This window comes from Tubulanus polymorphus, chromosome 5 (genome assembly GCF_964204645.1).
Source record: "Tubulanus polymorphus chromosome 5, tnTubPoly1.2, whole genome shotgun sequence".
NCBI lineage: Eukaryota > Metazoa > Nemertea > Palaeonemertea > Tubulaniformes > Tubulanidae > Tubulanus > Tubulanus polymorphus.
Window position 1 is genome coordinate 23,092,891 of NC_134029.1, and position 23,080 is coordinate 23,115,970.

The 23,080-nt window shown below is 41.0% G+C and overlaps 4 protein-coding genes across 6 annotated transcripts; 2 read left to right on the forward strand and 2 right to left on the reverse strand.

Annotated features, from left to right (window-relative positions):
* Positions 1-171: 171 nt before the first annotated feature.
* Positions 172-11,415, reverse strand: LOC141906469 (WD repeat-containing protein 93-like). Of its 3 annotated transcripts, XM_074795770.1 has the most exons (17): positions 11,323-11,415; positions 10,782-11,070; positions 10,099-10,300; positions 3,782-3,846; positions 3,620-3,695; positions 3,341-3,468; positions 3,189-3,248; positions 2,981-3,104; positions 2,445-2,622; positions 2,311-2,375; positions 2,140-2,217; positions 1,933-2,064; positions 1,651-1,846; positions 1,504-1,564; positions 1,095-1,251; positions 586-790; positions 172-501 (listed from the first exon to the last, which is right to left on the reverse strand). In XM_074795770.1, the coding sequence occupies exons 2-17, from the start codon at positions 11,019-11,021 to the stop codon at positions 372-374; spliced, it is 2,097 nt and encodes a 698-aa protein (XP_074651871.1). In that variant the 5' UTR covers positions 11,022-11,070; positions 11,323-11,415; the 3' UTR covers positions 172-371. The 3 variants fall into 3 exon arrangements, 1 of the variants encoding a protein (XP_074651871.1); XR_012619340.1 differs by lacking the exons at positions 172-501; positions 586-790; positions 1,095-1,251; ... (10 more) ...; positions 10,782-11,070; positions 11,323-11,415 and adding exons at positions 3,926-9,661; positions 9,771-9,937 and having other exon boundaries at positions 3,623-3,695; XR_012619339.1 differs by lacking the exons at positions 172-501; positions 586-790; positions 1,095-1,251; ... (10 more) ...; positions 10,782-11,070; positions 11,323-11,415 and adding an exon at positions 3,926-9,937 and having other exon boundaries at positions 3,623-3,695.
* Positions 11,416-11,534: 119 nt separating this feature from the next.
* On the forward strand, positions 11,535-12,856 carry LOC141906054 (NADH dehydrogenase [ubiquinone] 1 subunit C2-like). Its single transcript, XM_074795208.1, has 3 exons — positions 11,535-11,735; positions 12,128-12,271; positions 12,619-12,856. The coding sequence occupies exons 1-3, from the start codon at positions 11,603-11,605 to the stop codon at positions 12,666-12,668; spliced, it is 327 nt and encodes a 108-aa protein (XP_074651309.1). The 5' UTR covers positions 11,535-11,602; the 3' UTR covers positions 12,669-12,856.
* Positions 12,857-15,148: 2,292 nt separating this feature from the next.
* Positions 15,149-17,830, forward strand: LOC141905953 (endonuclease 8-like 3). Its single transcript, XM_074795079.1, has 9 exons — positions 15,149-15,438; positions 15,525-15,637; positions 15,949-16,092; positions 16,176-16,353; positions 16,428-16,463; positions 16,539-16,613; positions 16,695-16,855; positions 17,109-17,541; positions 17,623-17,830. The coding sequence occupies exons 1-9, from the start codon at positions 15,328-15,330 to the stop codon at positions 17,779-17,781; spliced, it is 1,410 nt and encodes a 469-aa protein (XP_074651180.1). The 5' UTR covers positions 15,149-15,327; the 3' UTR covers positions 17,782-17,830.
* Positions 17,831-17,976: 146 nt separating this feature from the next.
* Positions 17,977-23,012, reverse strand: LOC141906331 (beta-alanine-activating enzyme-like). The gene is made up of 17 exons (XM_074795577.1): positions 22,804-23,012; positions 22,548-22,712; positions 22,373-22,467; positions 22,171-22,291; positions 21,870-22,090; positions 21,589-21,778; positions 21,290-21,513; positions 21,101-21,204; positions 20,862-21,028; positions 20,561-20,765; positions 20,363-20,457; positions 19,718-20,262; positions 19,483-19,631; positions 19,247-19,410; positions 18,753-18,878; positions 18,532-18,663; positions 17,977-18,444 (listed from the first exon to the last, which is right to left on the reverse strand). The coding sequence occupies exons 2-17, from the start codon at positions 22,689-22,691 to the stop codon at positions 17,977-17,979; spliced, it is 3,150 nt and encodes a 1,049-aa protein (XP_074651678.1). The 5' UTR covers positions 22,692-22,712; positions 22,804-23,012.
* Between the last annotated feature and the right edge of the window lie 68 nt (positions 23,013-23,080).

A 23,080-nucleotide genomic window follows, 5' to 3' on the forward strand; every position in this document is an offset into this window, starting at 1 on the left:
GACCAGAGCTATCAATTCATCAAATATTCAACAATCCATCCAGTAGTTATACCATACGACTATGGACCTCAAACTAATTATTTCTACAGCATTCGATCCAGGTCTTCACGTTATCCGGAGGTTAGAATCGTTTTACGAAGAATAAAAGAGATAATAGCTCGAAATGTATTGATAATAATATTTATTTCATAAGTATGAACAATAACATTGTTGGACGGATCATACAGACTGTGTACAGCTGAGTTAACAGCTCAAATGTACATTTGATTCACATGTTTTTATCCACTTATTTGAAATGAGTGTTTCTCATGTCACCAACTATCAAGATCCACTAGATTCTTCTGAAATCCTCGTACACAAATGATTCTTTATCAAGCGAATCTAACTGAATCGCCGAGTGTCCGATTCTTATTTCCCAGATTCTTCGAAGACGTCAAATGGTCTTGTAGCTTTTTCCAGCTTTCTTGCATTCTCATTCGTCGGTTAGGTTGTGATTTTATTCTAGGAAACACAAAGCGAATTTCAACATAAATAGAATTCTTCTTGAAATGTCGTTAACAAGCTGTAGGTATATTTCATACAAACCTCTCTTTCAAGATCTTCGTAACGCGATCGTTTAAGTTGAGAAGATTTCTCGGAAATGTCGCTCGTTTTTGTTCGTTCTGCCAGTACGTGGATAGAATCCGTAGAGAATCGAGCTCAAACACGAACAGCGATGAGGAAATCAACTCCTCCTCCTCGGCTTCATCTTCATTTTCCTCACCGCTTTCAGAAACCATTACTGGAGTTCCTTGAACAAAAGGAAACAAATATTCCATAGAAAATACTGGTAGCATTTCAATCCCCTAGTTTTTTCATCTATGATATTTGCGATCACGCGGACATGATTTGGCCTGGAGTCAAATTTGGCCCATGCCTTATAAGAAATCATTCACTTGTTACTCAGATACATGTGCTATCAAAACGATGCCGTGGCAAGTGAGGTGAGTCACTTCCAGACCAACTAAGCATTCACACGGAATAATTTGATCTCTGGCCTCGTCTCTCGTATTGGACAGGGTCAAAAACACTATGAAGCGGAAATATTTTTTTACCTCTAACGTAGAGATGTTTCCCACCGACTGTAGTTGTCAGGACTGGATTCCAAGTATCCGTAACGCGATGAGTTTCAGGCAGATGCACTTCGCAAAGTCGTCTGCCTTTTAAGATATCGCATATATAAATATTTCCATCCAAAAGAGTCACTATAGCCTGTAAATGTGAAACGAAAATTTGTCAATCTATGAATGCTTTGCTTTTCAAGTCATGTGCATTTTCTTTCATTTTGTTTCCTTTTTAGAGCGCCTGATACTACAACAAGCATTGCTTTTTACAGCTTGTCCTGCTGTTGTTTACATCGTTATATACATACATGTATGAATGGCGATGTCAACATATATGATTGATAATTATTCAGAAAATAAATGATACAAGATTCAAACGAAATTGGACGGAAATACTCACCAGATCTGGAGCCGTTTTGATTTGCATGAATCTCACAGGTTTATTTTTAAGCACTTGAGCCCTGAAAATGTTGATAATACCTTTTAATGACTGCGGTTATATTTGATCTGTATATGAATACGGAGATAAAAGCAGAGTCTTTTTTACCTGGGAATTACTTGTAAAACTTCTTTGTCTTTATCGGTTTTGATGCCACACGGAACTAACTGAGTATCTCCACTTACGCAATTAACTATCAAATACGAAGCCGATTCTAGATTGTTTTCTTCGCTGCCAAGCGTCGTATCGAGAAATTTGAGTCGGGCAGGGGCAGCTGGCACTGTGAAAACCTTCCTTTGAATACCTTGAAAAACAATTCATAAATCTAGAAATATCGGACACCTTTTCATCGGGGGAAAAAACCCTAATCAATGACAAATAATAGATTACCTAGATATTTATCCCATAGAACGATAGTTCCATTCTGTAGACCAATAGCTATAGAAGCATTGCATGGTGACACAGCAGTAGCCGCTATATTCTGTGAAAAAGGCCACACTATATCAGGTTTACGCTCCAAATCTGGAAATAACATCATTCGCATCAACATTTACATAACTGAATGTATTCATTTCCGCAAGTGTATTTTCAATTCACCTTTAGCAGTTTTCAACAATGAGTAGGTTTTCATCTGTGACCCCCCATTCCACCAAACTGCCACATAAGCGACAGTACCTGCAATTCACGAAACAGAAAACACCTCACAAGACATGTAGAATTTTTCCAAATAATGTAATACGATAATATCGTTTGATTTGAAATATTTACCGGGATTTTGTTCTAAACCTATTGGCATAACTTTTCCAGCAGTCAAGAAGTGGAAGGTTGGGATACTGAAATATTTCAAAAATTTGTTTATCAAACCGAAATTATCAATCGCTACCAAAACCTGTGTCAGTTACCTCTCTGTAACTGGTTGATCTGCGGTTGCGAACGGGAGGTATTTCTCATTCTGGAAATCGAAGACTTGTTTGCGTAGGGATAAACTAGCAGATGTAAGAAGATGATTTTCACCGCTTGCAATGATATCAGGTGATTCAATACTTTTCAAAGCCTGAGTCGCTGAGTTAGCATGTGACGCTGTAATTAAAGAAGTTTGTCATCGAAAACAGAACATTTCCCGGGATATCAATTTTTCCATACCATACAAAAAGGCTTTTCCAAAAAATCAATGAATTCAAGGGCTAAGAAATATCTTGGCAAGCTTTTATTGAACGTAAGAATAGCAATTTAGGATTAAAAATTCTCTTCCAGCCGTTTCAGGTTTACAGATTGTGCTATTCTGGAATAGGTAGAGCGTATTCTGGTTGAAATGAATGTGACAGTAAGAGAATTACAGAATCAATAAAAACCTAATGAAACCTGCCTCAGTCAGGCCACAGCTTTGTCTGCTTTCTCTTTTTGAGTTCAAATTTTCTCATGGGTTTTCCCTTCATACCTGATATTTCCCTTGGACCTGATTTCACGCGCATGATTTGAGTGACGGCCGTGAACTTGTGATTTATTTGTTTTTCGCTTGAACTTTCATGACTGGCACGAACTTGATCATCACCGGGTGAAACCTGTTAGAAAACCAGCTTATTATTTTTAGATAGAGTTCACTCTAAAACACGTAGACCCTTTTTCATACTTAATTATTTCCATACCTGAACTTCTGAAGTTTCATCTGTACTAGTTGGGTTATTTTCAGAATCAACACTTTTCTCCTGAAATTGAAACAAACACAATACCAACAATCGTTTTTTCTATTGGATATCACAACAAACTAGAATATCAAATGTATATCTTCAGTACATACCACACTGAGATCCTTTGATGATTCGGATATTTGTTTATTGGCAATTGTTTTCAAGTTTTCTAGTTCCTTCAACCAGGCCTCTTTCGGGCACTGATAAACGTCAAGCCACCATTCGTCCAAACTGGAATCTGAAACAATTTCTTTGTTCATTGAATATTTATATTGGCAAAAGTTATTAGATAACAACATACTTTATATATACTTAAAGCTCAAATGGTGGTTAAAAGAAAGGTTAAAAAGCTAAAATAATAAGTCTAATTTAAAAAGATTCTTACGTACTTTCAAGAGCTATTCCGATATAGTCACCGCCTGAAGAGGGCTCACATTTGTGAGCTATTACCTTTTTTTCTCCTTCCTAAAGAAATACATGAACAAGTCACCAGTAACAGGTAGACAACTACAGAACAAAGAATTGATGGATATTCATCTCTAATTAGTTACCTGGTCATTCAATTTTTTAATGAAATATAGTGTACCATTTGAAAACGCAAAGAGCCTCGCAATTCCTGCAATACAATTTCAAAAAGCCCAAAATAAAAATTACAATTTTTGGAACTAAAATTTGTATTTCCGAGTAGTACTTACCCTTTCCTATGGTTTTTGCCAATATTTTCTAAATTTGGATTTATCGCCAATGGTTTTTCTATACGACCCGGCCCTGCGGTATTGCATTTAGCCACCGGCGAAATCCGCCATCTTTTTTCGTCATAGCAGACCAAAAAAAAAAACAGCTATGCGGGGCAGGTGGGCGGGATTCCCACCATAGGAAAGGGTAAGTACTACTCGGAAATACAAATTTTAGTTCCAAAAATTGTAATATTTCCATCGAGTACTGTACCCTTTCCTATGGTTTTTGCTAGACTAGCCTAGCACAAGGATGGTGGGAAAGGTAGATAGAAAAACCACCGCTCAAACGCAAGGTAAGAGGGAAAAAGAGAGCACTTACCCAAGCACGGAATGGAGCACTGTAGCACAGGGAAGACCGGTTGGCCACAGTGAGTCCGTCCAGCTCAGGGGCCCCCCCAGAATTTTGCGAAATTAATACTTGCAGATATGAGCCCAAACTATGTACAAGGATACACCCCCTGTGATCCTGATAATGCTACATAAATATTCTACACTAAAGGGTCCGATCGGAAAGAACGGACACCTTGAGCCATGACAACAGGACCCAGTGAAGCTAATGAGCCTAACTGGCCTGAAACATCCCGTAAATAAAATGACGTGAATGTCGACGGTGAATTCCAAAAGGCGGCCCGACAGACTTCCTCCAACGGAGCACCCGAAAAGGCTGCGCAGGAAGTAGCCATAGACCTCACTTGATGAGAAACGACTCCCTCCGAGGAAAGATTCTCCTTCAATAAAATGTCCTTGATCATTGAAGAGACCCATCGGGCTACTGTGTCCCGCGAAATATCACCCTTTAGGTGATCCAGCAGCGGAATAAATAACCGCTCCCGTGAACCCCTCCGTGAAGCAGAGCGATCTAAATAGAAACACAACGCCCGCACAGGACATAAAGTCCTGTCCGGGATGCCCGGTTCCACTCGATGTTTTAGGGCTTCAATTCGCCATTGACGCCCAACCGAGCCTGGTCGTTGGTTCTTTGCCAAAAATTCCAAAGCAGGCCGCAGCGAAACAAATTCATTCGCTGGCCCAAAGACAATGTGACCTGGTCGGACTGAAAGCGCATGAATCTCAGAGCGACGGGCCGAGCAAGCCAAGAACAGCAAAAATACAGTCTTTTTTGACAAATTTGCAAAAGACGCTGCCGAAAGAGGTTCAAATGGAGCCTCCATTAACTTCTTCAAAATTACAGACAGATCCCATGGTGGAACTGTCCTTGTTACCCGAGGCCGGGAAATAGAAAACCCAGCAACCAGCTGGGATATCCGATGATCCCCTGCTACATTTGGCCATCCAGAAGCACGCAATGTATGAGAAATCGCGGAGCGGTAACCTTTAATAGTTATGACCTGTAAACCTTTTGCTACAAATAGGTGCAGTAAAAAATCTGCCAATTGAGCTACAGAGGGTGAGCATGGATCAATTTCCCCTGCAGCACACCAATCCGCAAAATGACTCCACTTGGCATCGTAAATGGTACTTGTTGATGGCCGCTTAGATCCTGCGATAAAGGAGGCAGCCTGTTCTGAAAAGCCTGAAGCTGACAAGGATCGCTGGACAATGGCCAGGCGAGCAGATTTAACCACTGGCTGTTTGGATGATGCCGAAAGATCCCCTGAGACAGAAGCGATGGGAAATTCGGAAGAATCCTGGGGTTGTCGCACAGTAGGTTGAGAAGTGGTAGGAACCATTTCTGAGCCGGCCAACATGGTGCTACCAGAACTATGTTGCAATTGACTGATCTCTCTATTTGATCCAGTAAGCGCGGCAGGACTGGTGTGGGCGGGAACGCATACGCATGCATCCCCGACCAGTCCAGAGAGAAGGCATCGACCCCCCACGCTTCCGCGTCTGGAAACGGGGACACAAACAGAGGACACCTCCGATTGAACCGGGTGGCAAACAGATCCAGCAGCGGATTGCCAAAAATGCCCCGAACCCGATCGGCTACTTCTTGGTGGAGAACCCATTCTGTCGCAATAGCCTGACCTCGACGAGACAGAGCATCGGCCATCACGTTCCTTTTCCCTGCTAAATGTGCCACAGTCAGGGACACGCCCTTTGTCTGGCACCAAAGAAGAATTTTGGCCGACAGACCTGTGAGGGTTTCTGAGTGAGTGCCCCCTTGGTTCTGAAGGTAAGCCCTCACTGTTGAATTGTCTGTGGCTAACCAAACGTGGTGGCCCTCCACTCTCCTGTGAAAGAACTTCAGGGCCTTCCACACGGCCAGCATTTCTAGGAAATTTATGTGGTTGGTGGCCTCGTAGCGAGACCATTTCCCGGCTTTGACTCGGTTCTCCAGATGTGCCCCCCAACCTTGGTGACTGGCATCCGTGAATACACGAACTGGAGCCTCTAACGGGGCTAGTGACACCCCGAGCCGAAGATTCGTAGTGGCCGCCCACCACTGAAGATCCGGACTTAGATCGGTTGGAGGTACGGGAATCAAGGCCTCCCAGTTGCCCTTCGACTGAGACCAGAAGACCTTCCAATATTGTTGCAAGCGCCTGCTTCTGAGGCGGCCTAAGGGCACCACCAGACCCATGGAGCTGATGGAGCCTAGAAGCCGTGACCAGTAACGAGCTGTTCTCGGGGTTGTGGACACTCCCGCTACAGCTTCTTGAAGTTTGGCCACTCGAACCATAGACGGAAAGACTTTGCCGATTCGGAGATCGAAGTCCATGCCGAGATAAGTGAACTGTTGGGCCGGCGTCAACTGAGATTTTTCCCTGTTTACGCGGAACCCTAGCTGATGGACTAAGTCCAAGACTGAGGTCATTGCCTCCCGACATTCCTGAGCCGAATTCGCGACTATTAACCAGTCGTCGAGGTAAACGAACAGTCGAACACCCCTTGACTGAAGTACCTTCTGAACTGACTTGACCAACTTGGTGAAAACCCACGGGGCCGTACTGAGGCCAAATGGAAGAGACCTGAATTGGAACTGGCGGCCTTTCCACTTTATCCTGAGAAATCGCCGAGATTTTGGGTGAATTGGAACCTGAAAGTAAGCATCTTTCAGGTCCAATGAAGCTGCCCATTGACCCGGACGGAGCCCTTGAATCACGTCCTTGGGCTTGGTCATCCGGAACCTTGGAATGTCTAGGTGCCGATTGAGGGATGACAGATCTATCACTGTCCGTTGACCCCCTGTGGCCTTTGGTACCATGAATATTCGAGAAAACCAGCCGGGAGAAGTTTCGTTGCAAACTGGTTCTATCGCTCCCTTCTCTGCCAGTTCCTTGAGAGCCGGAGAGATTAAGGCCTCCTGACCTGGTTTTGGCCGCATGTCGGGAGGTGACCTCATCAGGCGCGGTCGCCTTAGGAAACGGAGACGGTAGCCCCGAGAGACGACCCGGGAGGGCCAACCGTCTCCAAAGAGGTCGGACCAGTGGGTTGCTGCCTGCTGCAGACAACCTCCCACTGGTCCCAAGAATTCATTTCGAGTTTTTCCGAAAGGAAGAGCCCCTTTTTGGAGCCTTCCCCTTGCCTCGATACGAACCGGAACTGTTACGACCGGACGAGGCTTGACACGATTGTTGAAGTTGCGCGCTAGTTCTCCAACCGGCATCCGAAGCCGCCTGAGAAAGCGCTGAAGTTTGAGATGGTCCTGTTTGCGTCCGTGCCGAACCTTGCGCCGCCGGCGTCGGACCAGAACGCTTTTTCCACGGAGTTCGGGGGTTGGACTTGGCCTGAACCTCCCGAATCTTCCTCAGCTCTGCGGAAACCGGAGCGCACCAACCGGAGAAGAGACGTGAAGACGTCCCCAATGGGGCTCTCAGCAAAGCATTGGACACCATATCCGGTAGACGAGTTTTGGCACTGGAGTCCATCACTGACTGACGGGAGGCTAACACCAGATTAGCCTGACCCCGAACCGACAACGGAATTACATGCGAAACAGACCGAGCCAAAGATTGGATAATCCGGTCCATTCCCTCCAGTTTTAGGGCAACTGACTCTGGGTCGGAGCCCGCATGAACGGCGGCGGGAGTCTCGCGAAGCTCACCCGTCAACACCTTAAGTGCCATATCTTGAAACGAACCAACCCTGGTAAGATTGTCCAGGATTGACGTCATGGCCACCAAACCGGACTTAGGCAAACGAATACCCGACTGTGCTGTAACAGTATCCGGGCTGATCAAAGTATAATCAGCATCCAGGCAGTTATGACTGTGATCCACAGCACCTGGAGTTGCGTAATACGCCGAGCGAAATGCGCCTATAGGTGGATCGGTTGAACTAAAATATTTCCCAGATTTCATACCCCGTTCTGGAGGGGGAAATGAAAAAGTTCCAGGCCGACATTCACCCCATAATTGCGTATCCAATCGAGCCCATTCTCTTGAAACCGCTGACGATTCCCGTAAAACGTTAAGATCGGAGTCCGGAGGGCGATAAGCTTCCATTGACTCACCGACCAGAGGAGCTGCTGTGGGCTTAGCGCGAGTTGCCCCGTGCTTGACAAAGAACTCACTTATCATCGCTCTAAATGGCATGTCCCCCGCTGGTTCGGATAAAACTGAACGGGACGGAGATACATTGCGAGCCAGGGAAGCCCCCATCGTCTGGGGCAACCCACAATTGCTTGCGACAGGAACGACCCCAGAAGGAATTGCCGCCTCTGGGACCGGATCCTCATTGAAATCAGACCCTACCGCAGCATCCAGGAATTCAGAGTCAGAATTCCGAAAAACTGAGTGGGCTGGCGAACTTCTAACCGGACAATCAGGAATAGGCTTACCTGTTGTAGAAGTTGCAGCGACTTGTTGCGACGAAGATAACAAGTTTAAAATTTTCTCCTCAAATACATGGAAATCCTTCTGAGTCAGGTATTTTCCAGTATCCCGACGATCATGCCGACTTCGGTGACGGTCCCTCGAACGGGATCGTGACCTACTAGAAGAATCGCTTTCATCGCTAACCGACGTCGACGAACGATGAGAAGACCGACGGCGAAACTTCCGACAATAACGATCGTAGTCCCTCTCGCGATCAAACCTTGATCTGCGAGAAGGAGATCTTGCTCGTTTATTACGCTCCCGGCGTCTAAATCTAGTGGGAGAGCGAGCTCTATCCCCGGAGCGACGATCAGAATCAGACGATGAACGTACCGGATGTTTTGTACCGGACGACGTCTGGACCGGACCGGTGGCCGAACCGGACCGAACCGGACCGATGCCCGACCCGGACCGGACCGGTACCGACCGAACCGGTGCGGGCCGTTCGCGACTACCGCGGCGCGCGCTCGGTTCCGAACATGTAGTCTGAACCGGCCGAACCGGCCGAACCGGTGAACGACCAGAGACCGGTGAATGACCGGAGACCGGTGCCGGTGAACCAGCGTTCCTCCCCGGTGAACGGAGTTGGGAAGCCGATCGTACCTGAACGACCGGCGACCGCTCCGCTTTACGATAAGAAACAGGATTAGAAACGTCGGTTGGCACATCGGCCGAAACCGACGAATCCCTGCTAACTCGACGACGATCTCTTAGTTTAAGAGCCTTATCGGCCCGAAGCCAAAGGTCCTCGGACCACACGACGCAAATATTGCAAGGATTGCTCCTTGCACATATTTGACCGGATTTGCGCCTGCACGACGCACATGAATCGTGGTTGTCCCAGGCGCCAAACAAATGCCCGCATCCCTCCCCGCCACGATGCTGACCCTTAGGAGGGGGTGGCATAATTATCCTGTTACAAATCAAAACAATTCAATTCAATTCAATCAAATTATATTTGTAAATAAAATTCTTACGGAAAAAAAGAAATCAGGGATAACCCCCAAACCGAACGGACTCACCGTTACGAGAGTGAAAAACTCCCTAATATCCTAATTCCCAGATTTTTACGGCGAAAAAATCCAACGCGTTCTACTGCGAGAACGCCAAGAAAAAAGATGGCGGATTTCGCCGGTGGCTAAATGCAATACCGCAGGGCCGGGTCGTATAGAAAAACCATTGGCGATAAATCCAAATTTAGAAAATATTGGCAAAAACCATAGGAAAGGGTACAGTACTCGATGGAAATATCACGCTACCTTGCCATCCGCTTTTGTAAATTATAGCCGTTTCAATAATAAAGCTGATTCGTAAAGATTGTCGAAAAGGGACTGAATAAAATTATTTTACCCATATCATCAATAGTGCATAATAGATAGATTCTTTCACTTATAACAGTAGCTGTTACATTCATTATAGCGACGTTGTCCTCTTCCCATTGAGCTATAGTTTCATCATTAGATGAATCAATAGCGGCCAGTCCTGTAGGTAAACCAACAAAAACATAGTAGCCATCTCCACTGTCTTCCAGGTAGTTGACATTTCCTTGAACCTGACAAGAAATATATGGCCTATTTAGTGACAAGGGAAATTAGAAGATTAGTCTAGTAAGGCTCTTAAACCTATTTTCCAGGTGTTCTGTGGGAGTATAGCTTTGAACTTGGAATCCCAGGTCAAACTTTATAAATGAAGTTAGAGGTTATTAGCTTATTCCACATACGTGGAGCAGCACATGAAAATGAGCGATCTCCAAACCACGTCAGCCTGCTTCTAGGTTGGGACAAAAGGAGTTCTCCAGAAGATCTTAATGAACGACTTGGTGTATAAAGTTGAACTAGTTGTTGTAGGTAGGTTGGAGCTAGGCCATGAACACACTTGTATGTTAAAACGAGCACCTTGAATTGGATTCTTAAATTGGAAGCTTATCACCTCGGCTTAAACAAGGTGGTCATTTCCACAATAACATGGGCCTTAAAATTAACAATGAGAATAACATGAATTTAGAATTAATGAATTTCCGATGAATTGTGCACCTTCATTTCGCGAGCGGCTTCAAATTTCGGAGGTCGAACGATTGCTCTTTCCGCTTCTTTTCTCATCTCTTCATTCATTATTATCTCCCAAGCGTTGTCGAATACGTTATTGACAATTTTATCGACCATTCTAAACGGCTGAGGTAAAACAGCCCAGACCAGTTCGGGATCTTGAATAAAGTCGCTATCTTCGAAAATACCATCCATATGCGACGGGGGAGGAATCGCCATTTTATCCATCTTATTTCTCGAGTACCGTGGCACTCTCTCAACTTGCTTGAAATCTAGTCTGAAAAGGTGAAATCTATTGATTATCAGACATTGACAAGTCACCACGTCCATGACACGAGCCAACACAGTCACAAGATCAGAAAGGCATTATATGACGGATTACTAAAATTTCAGAATTGTCTTCTTGATTTGAATTCATGCAGTCGCAGAACTTTTTTACTTTTAGTTTAGGCGAGAATAAGCCTAATAGCTCATCTTCCTGTAAATTTGCTTGTCATCTTGTTAAAAATTGGTTGGTCTATTTACTCACCTTACTTTAAATCAACTATTCACAATCGATTCTTAGATATGGCCAAAAGATGTCACAAAAAAGCTGAAATAATTGTGAACTGTCAAACTCATTCCGCCATTTTGTTGTCAGTATCAACAACACTCGTTCAGAAGCCGCCAGAACCGATTTCTAGATAGTGGGTAGCTCCGAGAGGAGGGCAGCACCATACGGTCACCTAGCGGAATTTCATTAAACTGACCCGTAGTAAATAAGCGTAAGGCACTAGAGTCAGAGACCACAGTGTTTTCTTTCTGCCGCAATGGATTCAATTCGTTCATTTCGAGGACCCAATGAAAGGATTGGTGTCGTGCCGTATGATTTAATTATTGGTGCGATGGGTTTTGGAGCTGTGTCACTGATGAATGTAATCGCTAGAAAACCTGTTTACACCGGTTAGTGCAACAAGACTGTAGACTAGTCTGTGCATACTTCATTCATATAATTCATGGTCATGGATGTCATATTCATAGGGTTACCCATTCACAGCGGGGCCTGGTTCCAAGAAAATAGCTCTACCTCCTGACCTGACAGTAGTGTGTGATATCAAACCCCTAACCTCTAGCTCTGCAATTAAATCTAATAAAATGGTTTTACGGTTAGAAAGAATAGATATTAAAATGTTCATTTTTGGTTTGCCAATTTGCTGGTATTCAGACCACACTCGACCTAACCCATAACCTAGCTGTAAAATGGACCCTAACCCTGTCAAAACCTTAACCCTAAATCTGCTACAATGATTTATTGTTAGAATAGAGATTAAAACGTTCTTGCCAATAAATTTCAGCCTTCTACAAACACATACTAGCGACAGGAGTTGGATATGGAATCGGGACAGTAATGAATAACCAGGTCGATCGGTGGGCTAAAGAAAAAGAGCTAGTCATTTTAGATTACATTAGCAAGCACCCTGAAGATTTTGAAGAGCCACGTAAGTTCAGCTCAAGATTAGGCCAGTAGTACTTAGCGGTTGAGTCGGCTGGATAAATATTGGGTGGACCAGCCTAAGGTTTATTCCCCAGCCTGCTACAATGCATAAGGTTGATTTCGGAGATCTAGTGGAAGACCAAGCATGCTACTTATAAAGTCTCCTAGTGCCAGACCGGCAACAGGCCCAGTAGGGCCTCAAACGCTGAACATAGTCAAGTCAAGTTGTTCACTTACAGCAGGCGTAGGTGAACCTGTATCAACTAAAACTAGCTCAAGATAAGCAGATACTAATGATTTGGATTATTTTGTTGGTTTGAATAACATTTATATGTCTTCATTTTCTTGTAGCCCCGAAGAAATACAAGGATGTTTTTGACACCTGGCACCCAATTCGATAATTCATTAAAAGTGGTTTGATGATTATTTGTTTTTCGTAATTAAATAAAAACTAGTGAGAATAGATTTCTATGAACGAATGAAACAACTGTTTAGTTCTGATAGCAGAAAACATTTCCTTGTAAAATATGTTGCTTTTTGATTATTTAGACTCGAGTATAAATATATGAATGAGGTATTGTTATAGAAATATTGAGTTATCTAATTTTTTGGATTGTCGTGAAGTATCTTTTCGTTTGAATGTGCACAATTTTTCCCGTCAATAATTTCTCATTTTCGGTGACTAATTGAATCAAGTTTATATCCAGGCGGGGCCAGTTCAGTTAATTTTGATACTTGTCCGTCAGAATATGTCCGGGTCCAAACTAAAAACCGTCGACCGGAGATTAGGGAAAACGGGTGATGCGGTATCCTAGACTGGTTGCCTGTCCCATGCAATATCATCTAATTGAAGATAGAGACCGGTAACCAGTCTACATAATATTTGGACGCTAACACGGAAGCGCTCCGGGTTTGAGCTTCTTGTCAATACTAACCTTTTCCTTCCACTTGTAATTCTCACACGCTAGACATTTTTTTCGGCAAATAAAGATTTTTATCAGTTCAAAGCCGTGAACGCATTCGCTTCCATGTGGACACGAAGCATGACTGACAAGTAGGTGCAATGGACAATTCTACTATGGAAGACGGCATGCCAGTTGCTAGTTGCCATTTGCTAGTTGGGCTTGTTGCCAATTGCTAGTTGTCAAATGCCACTTGCTAGTTGAAGATTTTTTTAATCCGTTCACGCTAGCGCCACCTCAATATATGTTTCCTTAGAGATATTTACCATAAGGCAAATCTATCACGTCAAATTAAATTTGATTTTAAGTAAAATCGTATAATTTATAAGTTTGCAAAATTTCAGTTTTCTTGTAAAAATAATGTTAATGAAATGAAATCAATGATTGATTATTTGAGAGAGTGAATTTGTTTTTGTGTCCAGTTTTAATGTTTATATGTTGGAGATATGTTATGCAGTTTTTTTTGTATAAACAGAATATCTTAAATCTCTCTTACATTGTCATTTGAAGAGTTGATATGATTGAATGCTTCATATTTCATGAAATAACCAAGTGTCACTTATGCCCAGTGACTTCATGAATGTCAAATTAATAGTCTTAGACATTCAGTCTAGTCCTAATTGTTGGTGTTTTATGGATCAAGGTTTACAATTCCGTGTGTAATTTTGTTATTTTCCTATTGATTCAAATTGTATGAATCAGTTGCAGTTGACATGTTTTTGGTGAATAAAACCTTGAAATACCTTCCATGATGTAGCATATGTGATATTAAAAGCTAGTAATCTTATATTTTGGATAATCTAAGTCATTAAAAGGCTAATGATAATACCTTGTTTTTCCTGATCGGTCGGGTCATTCATAAATCAATGAAATTTGTAATCAGTTAATTTCTATCTGCCGCGTCTGTTATGTTTAGCTTGATCATGATTTTAAATAAAGTAATGTAAGGTCTACGGTAGATATGCGGCCGGCCAGGTAAACGATTCATTAAATCTTACGCTTTCCAGGGTATTCGGCCAGGTTTATCTCTGGTTTTAGTGCGGGGAGCCATGCACTCTCAGTTTAGGTCCATGGTTGTGTGCTATAGACGTTTCTCTTTTAGAGTCTATGCTTGGACCATGGACGTATAAACTCTAGTTTATAGTTTATATGTCCATGGTTGGACTGTTTTTGAAATACAGTCCACGTGTTTGAGGAATTTAAATTATAACTCCTCGAGCATACCTGGCATTTCGTATAATTGTTGTATGAGAGTAAATATAATTGTTCGAAACTCTTTGTTTTTTTAGTTAATTAGCTACTCTGAGTGATGAGTGATGCTATGTTCTGCCGATTCTTAAGATTCACTATGCTTGGATTTGCATAAACTAACACTAACTGACTCTGGCAGTAGACTCTTGGTTGCCAGAGACAATTCACATTAGTGTATGCAAAATCCGCTAATCCACGGTACATCCTCTATTCAGCATCTGAACCACTCTGAATCAGTACCAGTTATTACTGGGTTCGAACCTGGGACAACCCTGTACATCCTCTATTCAGCATCAGGACCACTCTGAATCAGTGTCAGTAATTACTAGGTTTCAAACCCGGGACACCCCTGTACTCTATTCAGCAGTTAATCACCCATGATCCCGACCTTCCAGTTAATCACCCCATAGCCCGACCCTACCAGTAAATCACCCATAGCCCGACCCTGCCAGTCGCCCCTGACCTGCAAATTTTGCTCTCCTAAGCTCAGAATACGTTCATTTGATGAATCTAGTTATGAACAAAATATAAGATGTTGTGCTTCATTGATGTATCGTTTGTTGGATTTAGACGCTGAAATCTCCACGAGCTCTTCACTTGAAGTTGAAAGGTAGAGGATTTTTGCCCATCCTCCCCCAGGGAGGGATTCGAACCTGATGGCATCGAGATTGCCACGGTATAGACTGGTTGCCTGTCCCATTCAATATGCAAGATAGAGACCGGTAACCAGTCTAGTGGTATCCTCGAATGACGTCACTGCCGCGAATTACGATTGTCGTTGCGTAATCACAGCGTAGCGTAATCACAGTTCAGTTGACACTCGCATCTCGATAACACTGGTGGCAGTATGGTTGAAGGGCCAGGCTGTAAATTGAAAGGTGAAAAAATAAAGACAAAGTTCAATGGGGCAGTCGTGCATTCTGTTACTGGGACTGCTATTGAAAAAACATCGAAAAAGGTACGATATATTTTCCTGGACCAAAGTCGGCAAAGTTTCATCTTTTTATTTTTTACGACTTGCTTATATTTTCAACATTTTATTAGGATAAGCCAATACCGTTTAATAAGAACTTCTATGCTCTTGTTGGACGAATGCTTGAAGATGTCAGGTCTTTAGGAAAAGAACTTTTCATGTTTTTCGGCGATATATGTTTAAGGTAAGGCAGAACGTTTCACAACACTTCATTATACTATTGCTGATTCTAATCAATAAGTTTTTACCCTTTATCGGTCATCCTTATTACCGAGATGGCGTATTTTACCGAGATGAACCGAGATGAAATTAAATATAACATATTTATTTATTCCTTATCAATTTTTACAATTGAAATCATATTATATCAGTAATAAATGCCTGCTGGATTCATATTTTACATATTTCGTCGGATGTTTTTGTAGAAAAATTTTTACGCCATCTCGGTAATAAGGATGACCCAGTTTTTATTGGTCAAATCATTTTCGATTCCAGGGTTCATTTTCTAATGGCTGGAAGTCATTGGGTGAATGGTAAGAAAGGAGACAGCGATCCTAGTAAACCGGCGGAGAAGCCAATACTCGAGATATTGCTTAATAACGATAAACTATCATTTCACAAGTCTGCAGTAGAAATAAGGTAAATCCAATCTTATGTGCTTGATCTCTGTGCAGTCATGAACACGAGACAGTACGGTTCTTGATTGTACGTTTTCTTTATAGAAAGTCTTCCTTGTGTTTTGAACGCTATGAAAACTTGAAGCATCTGGATATCTGCTCCGCGATTTTCAATCATAAAGCGGCTGTACAGTTAGTCATGCAACAGAAAGACAGACAAATCTGTGATATATTGTTAGATCAGGATATTTTACCTGGGGTTGGTAATATCATCAAAAATGAGGTCAGTTGCTCTGGAGATGGTATTTTTATTTTTGTTGGAAATTTTGTAATATCTTTTTTATCATCTACTTTTAGGGATTGTTTGACAGTGGAATCAAACCAGATGAACAGGTACTGTAGGAATAAAACTAAATCTTTTTTGGGACTGAACTTCGAAATTCTGATCCGCCAATTATTATTTTATAGGTTGGCAAATTATCCGAAGCGCATGTTTCCCATCTGATACGCATGACAAGAGATTTTTCAATGCTTTTCTACAAGGTAAAAAATGAATTCTTATTGATTTGAATATGAAAAATAAAATCTACAGGTTTAATGAAAGTATAACTATTTTGTATTTAGTGTAGGAAAACTGGTCAAGCTCTGAATAAGTATTATAAAGTCTATAATCAGAAGATTTGTAAGCAGTGTCAAAGTAAGATCGTTATTACGAGAATGGGTGACGATAATGATCGAATGACATACTTTTGTCCGCAATGTCAGAATAATGATCTCAAAGCCAGGTTTGTAAAGCATAAGGTTCATCAAATACCAGTCAAATTTGGTTGTCTTCATTTGGATGTATGTCATCACATTAACGTCCGAAGAGGCCCAGTCCCTATATTTCCAATTCAATTTACCAAATGTTAGTCATCATTTGGATATCATCAACATGATGATGCTTTCCGCTATGGCGACTTAAACAAGTTTGACTGTACTACCAAACTACTAAATACTCTTCCCTGTAATTTTAAGTTCTCGTAATTATTTTTTTAGGACGCTCCCTAGCAAAAATTCATTGTTAGGCTGGGTCATCAATAGTCAAGATGAACATAGCAGTGAGTGGACATGCCTTAAATGTACACTGATAAATCCAGCAACATCGTCTAATTGTCAAGCTTGCAATTCTCTGAAAACGGCTGCCAATAAATCGAATACCGGACACGCTATTTCAAAATCAAACATTTTATCATCAAATGATAATCGTAAGAGACTAGTATCCGACGATATTCACCAACCTGATTCAAAGAGATTGAAACAAAATCCTGCTATACAAACGAGGAACGCGGAAAGCGGAAGCAAGATTCCATGCTGTAAAGGGCACAATGTGAAATGTTCTCTCCTTGAAGTTCGAAAACAAGGAGATAATTATAGACGCATGTTTTACGCGTGTAAACTACCTAAAGCTAAACAGTGCAACTTTTTCAAGGTATGCTTAATTGTACGAAGTTTATACAGATTTCGTGTTGTGAATAAGATGTCATTTTGATTTCTATAATTCTCATTCTAGTGGGCCGACGATGAATTTCCTTTATGCGAACATTCGAAACGATGTGTGATGAGGACAGTATTAAAACAAGGAGCAAATAACGGCAAGAAGTTCTTCGCTTGTAGTTTAAACAAAAATAAACAATGCAAATTCTTTCAGTGGGCAGAAGGTTATGATTGATTGAATACATTATTCAGAAGTAATGTGAATTTATTATGCTTCTTATATATTTTGTTCGGAATAAATTAAATTGATTTTCAAGCAAACATTGCATCGGTTTTGTCCCTTTCTGTAATTGTGTAGAGTTCCACTTAGCAAGATGAGGCCGTACTAAAGGAAAGACACCTTCATAATATTAACAAGTATAAAATTAGTTTATTGCACTGAAAACTTTTGTATAAATGCATCGGCTTTACTTTCATCACCGACATATACGCCTAACCTGAAGCAGACAATGTTATTATCCCTGCAACCTACGACTAGGTGTCCGTCGTGAATAACTGGTGATGAAAACAACTGACCTGGACACGATAACTGAGTCATTAAACTACCACCTTGTAAAGATATAACGTATATAGTGCCTTCTGTTGATGAAATTATAACAGCAGGAACAGCGTGTGAAGAGCATTCGTTCGTATCGCTGCTTAAAATCAATTCAGCAATACAAGCAGACGAATACACGCTTGAATCTGTTTCGAATTTCCACAGTCTTTTCCCGGTTTTAGAATCGATACAATGAACGCATCGATCGTGAGATCCAATTACTGTATATTGCTGTTCGTTCCGTCCCGAGTATGAACACGGCGAGGAAAATATCGGTCCATCTGTTTGATAATTCCACAACTTGAAAAAAAATAATCATTCAATATAACTGTATGGTGAAATAGGAAGAATTTCGCTTCAAGTAATCGTTTGCAATTTGTCAAATACCTTTTCACCAGAATGGCTGAAACAGTAGATGTTTCTATCAACGCATCCAACCATTAAACCATCGGGAGTCGCTATAGGGGAAGAAAATATCGGTTTTCCAACATCCATACTCCAAAGAATGTCACCATTTTTCTGAAATATATTATACGGGTAACTTATGAATATTTAATTGATTTGTTGCTGGTGTTAAATGCGTAGGTGAATAATGAGGTAAAACTCACAGGATTCACAGCTGTTAACATACCACCTAACGTTCCAACATAAATAGAATAAGGCGTAGTTGAAAGACACGGAGATGAGAAAATACTACCATTTCTGAAATCTGTTTTCCACACATTTCTGCATTCCTGGAAAATATTATACATACGGTAACATCGATATACAGTCAAAGTGCGTAATAAGTCTATCGCTTGCCTAAATCCAACATTTTTCAGAAAACCAATTTTCTCAAATTTTATGAAAATACCAATCTTCATAACGCTGCCAATTTTGTAATAACGCCAGGTTTTCCATCAGTCCCAGCAATGGCGTTATAAAGGACTTTTACTGTGAATACAGAGAACCTTCAGCCATAAATGTGCTTTTTCGATGTGACTTGCAACATTTCTAAATTATCTTTACTTCATCGGTAAAGATGATACACAAACTATGACATCACATGCAAGTCCTCCATGCAACGTGTTCGTCGAAGAGAGTATCTGATTTTTCTACTTACAAAGATATCTAAAGCATAAAGACAGTTGTCATGGGACCCTATGTAGAAAAGACCTGTGATTTGGTCAGCTACGGGAGAACTTTTAATCGCATCGCCCGTTTGATATTTCCATTCAATATCTCCAGTTTCACTGTCCAGAACATAAACACAGCCATCATAACATCCTACAAACAAAAAGAGAAATGTAATGTAAGCTAAATTCGAACATGAAACCTATCTATCATTTTTCATCTTACCGATGACAATGAATCTGCCGCACGGAGAAATAGCTGCTGAGGACTCGATGCGATCTCCTAGCGCTGTATTCCACAGTAGTTCACCCGTATCCATATTAACTGCACAGAATCGACGGGAGTGAGATCCTATGTAAACAACCCTACTGCAACTGAAAATATTTTTGAAACAACGAAAACAGTTTTTCCAATTTCAGAATTAGCTGCGAGATCTCCAGATTTTCGAAGCGATTCTTACCATTTTTGAACAATTAAAGGTGAAGCATCGACGCACTTATCTGTGTTGTATTTCCAGTGTAAACTGTCGATAAGGTGAAGATTTTCTACAGTCCTTTGTTTGACTGCAGATTCACTAGTGATTGTGCCATAAACGCAACCGCTAGACCTACGACTTGATACATTAAAACTATGAGAATTTCGCTTGAAATGGCATTTAGGACACACATAATCCGTTAATTTCCTTCTTTTGATATCTGTCCGATTCTCAACTGATATTTGCCTCTTATCCATAGACCGTTGATCAGAAGATTCCGATGTCACTGTCCAGATAACCTTTCCCAAAATATCTTTATTTTCTGAATCTAAACTGTTTATTTCGCTGAAAATCTGTTCGATGTATGTCAAAATGTCAGCAAATGTTTGGTTTAGAATCTTATCGAGCAATAATGGGAATGAATGGACAACTTGATGTTGAAATTGTTCCACAAGTTGGACGGCTTGAAGAGATGTTCCTCCTTGAAGAATAAACTGATCGTTCCATGCAGCATTCCGTCCCAGTAGATCCTAAAGAGAATCCCAAGATTCTACGGTAGTTTCATTGGAAATTCATCAAGCATCTGTTTTAACGATAAAATTGGAATAGTCCATAACATGAAAAACTCACCGACCAGATCCCAGAGAAAACCTTTTTAGGATCAGTACAAGACTGAACGTGTCTTCTTTCAGCTGAACGCATCAGCGTATTCTTATCTATCTTTCCTGAAAAATGAAGTACCTTTTCATAAGAATTTCAGCAACAGCAGACAATTCGAAGTACAGCTTATTATCTAAGATGTATTTACGTTAAATCTCTGATACAAACCATGATTTGTGATCGGAATTTCTTGAACAAAATGAACCCGGTCTGGTAGTGCATGAACGGTCAAATGACTAGCGAGTAACTTCATGATACTTTCACAAGATTTCACATCTCCAGAAGCCGAGAACATCTTGATGAATAGATGAATCGTACCTTTGTGATGTACGACCACTGCAGTCTGCACACTCGGTAGGTATTTGTACAATAACTATAAAAGTAGGAAGGGATACATACCGGTAGTACGGAAATAATTCTCAGCGAAAAATTTATGAAATACTGGTAAGACTGAATTTTTGAAACTCACTGATTCGATATGATTCAAGTTTACCCGTTTGCCATTGCGTTTAATAACATCATCACAGCGACCCAAATAAATAACTGAACCTTCAGATAAAATCTTAACTTCATCTCCAGAATCTCTCATTGTACAGGAATCCACTTCATCATTTATGACACAACATCTTTCACCACCTAAATATATATTATTAATTTCCTACACAGATACGCTTCAGTGTGGATTTAGATGTTTGACTTAAAGCTCACCAATAAACAATCTTCCTAATCCTTCAGTGATTACTCCTCCTAGTTCATCTCTAACTTCTAAAACTGTGTTCGACAAAACTTCTCCGAGATATACAGGAGCATCGCTGTTTAACGGAAAATATATTTTGATTTAGGGAATTATGTAAAATAAACGACAGGAGATGCAATAGAATTTCACAAATGATTTACCTATGAAGGTCTACACGATGACATGTAGCCCAACTCGACACCTCCGTTATGCCGTATATATTGTAAATCAGAGTCTCGTTTCTCTCATGTTTCATTCGGAGTAGAGTCGATTTTTCCGGACACTGTTCCCCACCAAGAGCCAAAACTTTCAGATTTGAATTACGACCGAGTATTGAACTTCGAAGTTTGGTCGCATTAAAAGTTGATAGCAACGACGGAGTGACCTAAAACAAATATTCCACGTTATAAGATACATGCCTGGATTTACTCGAATAAACTCAAAGAGAAGATTTAGAAACCTGTAAATGTGTCACACTTTGTTTTATCAGAACATCCAGTAACTTATCCGGCATAGATTTTAACGCAGTTGGGACCATGACTAGAGTAGCTCCACTAGACAATGCTAGAAATATCTCCACAACACTTGGATCAAACGTCATTGGCGCAGCATTGAATATTCGACAGTCATTTTTCACCTTAAAAATTCTCCTGTAAAAATACCAAAAATACTTAAAAAATCAGTTTTCCAAACGTTTACAAATGTATGAATATGCAAAGTATGTGTATAGCAAATATATACCTGAAATCCAGAATGTTTGGCACAATGCAGCTGTGCGGTACTCGGACAATTTTTGGCTCACCAGTCGTACCAGATGTTGTGATTGCATAAGCTATATTCTGGTTCCTATTCTTGGTAATTGACGATACACCTGACGTTCCAAACTTCAATAAAACCACACCTAGATGTTTTAAATAGTCGACTTCAATGGCTGTTGTGTTTGAATTTTGAATCCATGACAGCTGAAATGTACATGATTTATTTCATAAAAATCCTGTATCTTTATTTGAAATTGCCAGAGGGGTAACAGACCGCAGCTTACCTCAATACACTCAATGTCAACAACAAGGAATCGGATTTGCAGTCTTTTGATCAAATTCAGTTGATAATCACTAGAATTATTTTTGTCAAGGAAGATAAAAGCAGCTGGAAGCTTGAGAACCCTATTGAATGTGAAAAGGTACAATTGCAGTATATGTCAGGGCTTCACTGTTTAACACTCATGAGACCACAAACACACTCACCCTAAGATAAGTGATACAGCCACAGGTCCAGCATCAGATACAATAAAAGCTACCATTTCGTGGTCTCTTATTTCTAGACAAAGGGCATCTTTGATCTGTAAATAAAAGAATACATATTGGTAGCCTAAGCGTAGTTTGATGACAAAAGTAGGGTAATTAGCGGGACAATGCTTACACTTTGAGCATTTTGTAGAAGTTGACTATAAGTCATACAACATTGAGAAACACCATTTGTATACGTGATGGCAAGATTTTCCTGAAACTCAGTGGACACGCAATCATCAAGGCGTCTGTCCGCACTAATCTGAATCATATTCATTTCACTTCGGACAGGCTTCCCCTGAAAGAGATGTAATTATACAAACAATGGATTTATTTTCAATTGCTCATTAACACACACAATTCAAAATGTGAAATATTCAAACCAGTACCCGCTGTAATATATTTGATTTGATTTGCGTTGAAAACACCGATCTCGACACCGGGTCCCGTTTTCTCAGTGAATACTTCACTTTACTCGATACAAAATGAAACAGAAACAATACAATTGATTACATTCTTCATATACATATTTAGGTGAGATGAAGAGCGATACTTTAAAGTGTATTTAGCCAGCTAGAAGGACAGTGTCCTACTGGAAAGAAGTTTTCAGCGGTTTGTTGCGGTAAATAGTGCACCAATTTCTGATACAGCCGCGACGCATCAATT

What these genes read in the sequence shown, in the direction of transcription:
- LOC141906469 (XM_074795770.1), bottom strand. Translation starts at nt 11,021, where the DNA reads ATGGATAAAATGGCGATTCCTCCCCCGTCGCATATGGATGGTATTTTC. An exon ending in AGGTCCAAGGGAAATATCAG is followed by an intron (nt 2,623 to 2,980) that starts GTATGAAGGGAA and finishes CTTTAATTACAG; the next exon opens with CGTCACATGCTAACTCAGCG. An exon ending in TCAAAACGGCTCCAGATCTG is followed by an intron (nt 1,252 to 1,503) that starts GTGAGTATTTCC and finishes TCACATTTACAG; the next exon opens with GCTATAGTGACTCTTTTGGA.
- LOC141906054 (XM_074795208.1), top strand. Translation starts at nt 11,603, where the DNA reads ATGGATTCAATTCGTTCATTTCGAGGACCCAATGAAAGGATTGGTGTC. An exon ending in TAGAAAACCTGTTTACACCG is followed by an intron (nt 11,736 to 12,127) that starts GTTAGTGCAACA and finishes AATAAATTTCAG; the next exon opens with CCTTCTACAAACACATACTA. An exon ending in TGAAGATTTTGAAGAGCCAC is followed by an intron (nt 12,272 to 12,618) that starts GTAAGTTCAGCT and finishes ATTTTCTTGTAG; the next exon opens with CCCCGAAGAAATACAAGGAT.
- LOC141905953 (XM_074795079.1), top strand. Translation starts at nt 15,328, where the DNA reads ATGGTTGAAGGGCCAGGCTGTAAATTGAAAGGTGAAAAAATAAAGACA. An exon ending in TTGAAAAAACATCGAAAAAG is followed by an intron (nt 15,439 to 15,524) that starts GTACGATATATT and finishes ACATTTTATTAG; the next exon opens with GATAAGCCAATACCGTTTAA. An exon ending in AATAATGATCTCAAAGCCAG is followed by an intron (nt 16,856 to 17,108) that starts GTTTGTAAAGCA and finishes TTATTTTTTTAG; the next exon opens with GACGCTCCCTAGCAAAAATT.
- LOC141906331 (XM_074795577.1), bottom strand. Translation starts at nt 22,691, where the DNA reads ATGAATATGATTCAGATTAGTGCGGACAGACGCCTTGATGATTGCGTG. An exon ending in CGGCAGATTCATTGTCATCG is followed by an intron (nt 19,411 to 19,482) that starts GTAAGATGAAAA and finishes TTTTGTTTGTAG; the next exon opens with GATGTTATGATGGCTGTGTT. An exon ending in TTTATGCTTTAGATATCTTT is followed by an intron (nt 18,879 to 19,246) that starts GTAAGTAGAAAA and finishes AATATTTTCCAG; the next exon opens with GAATGCAGAAATGTGTGGAA.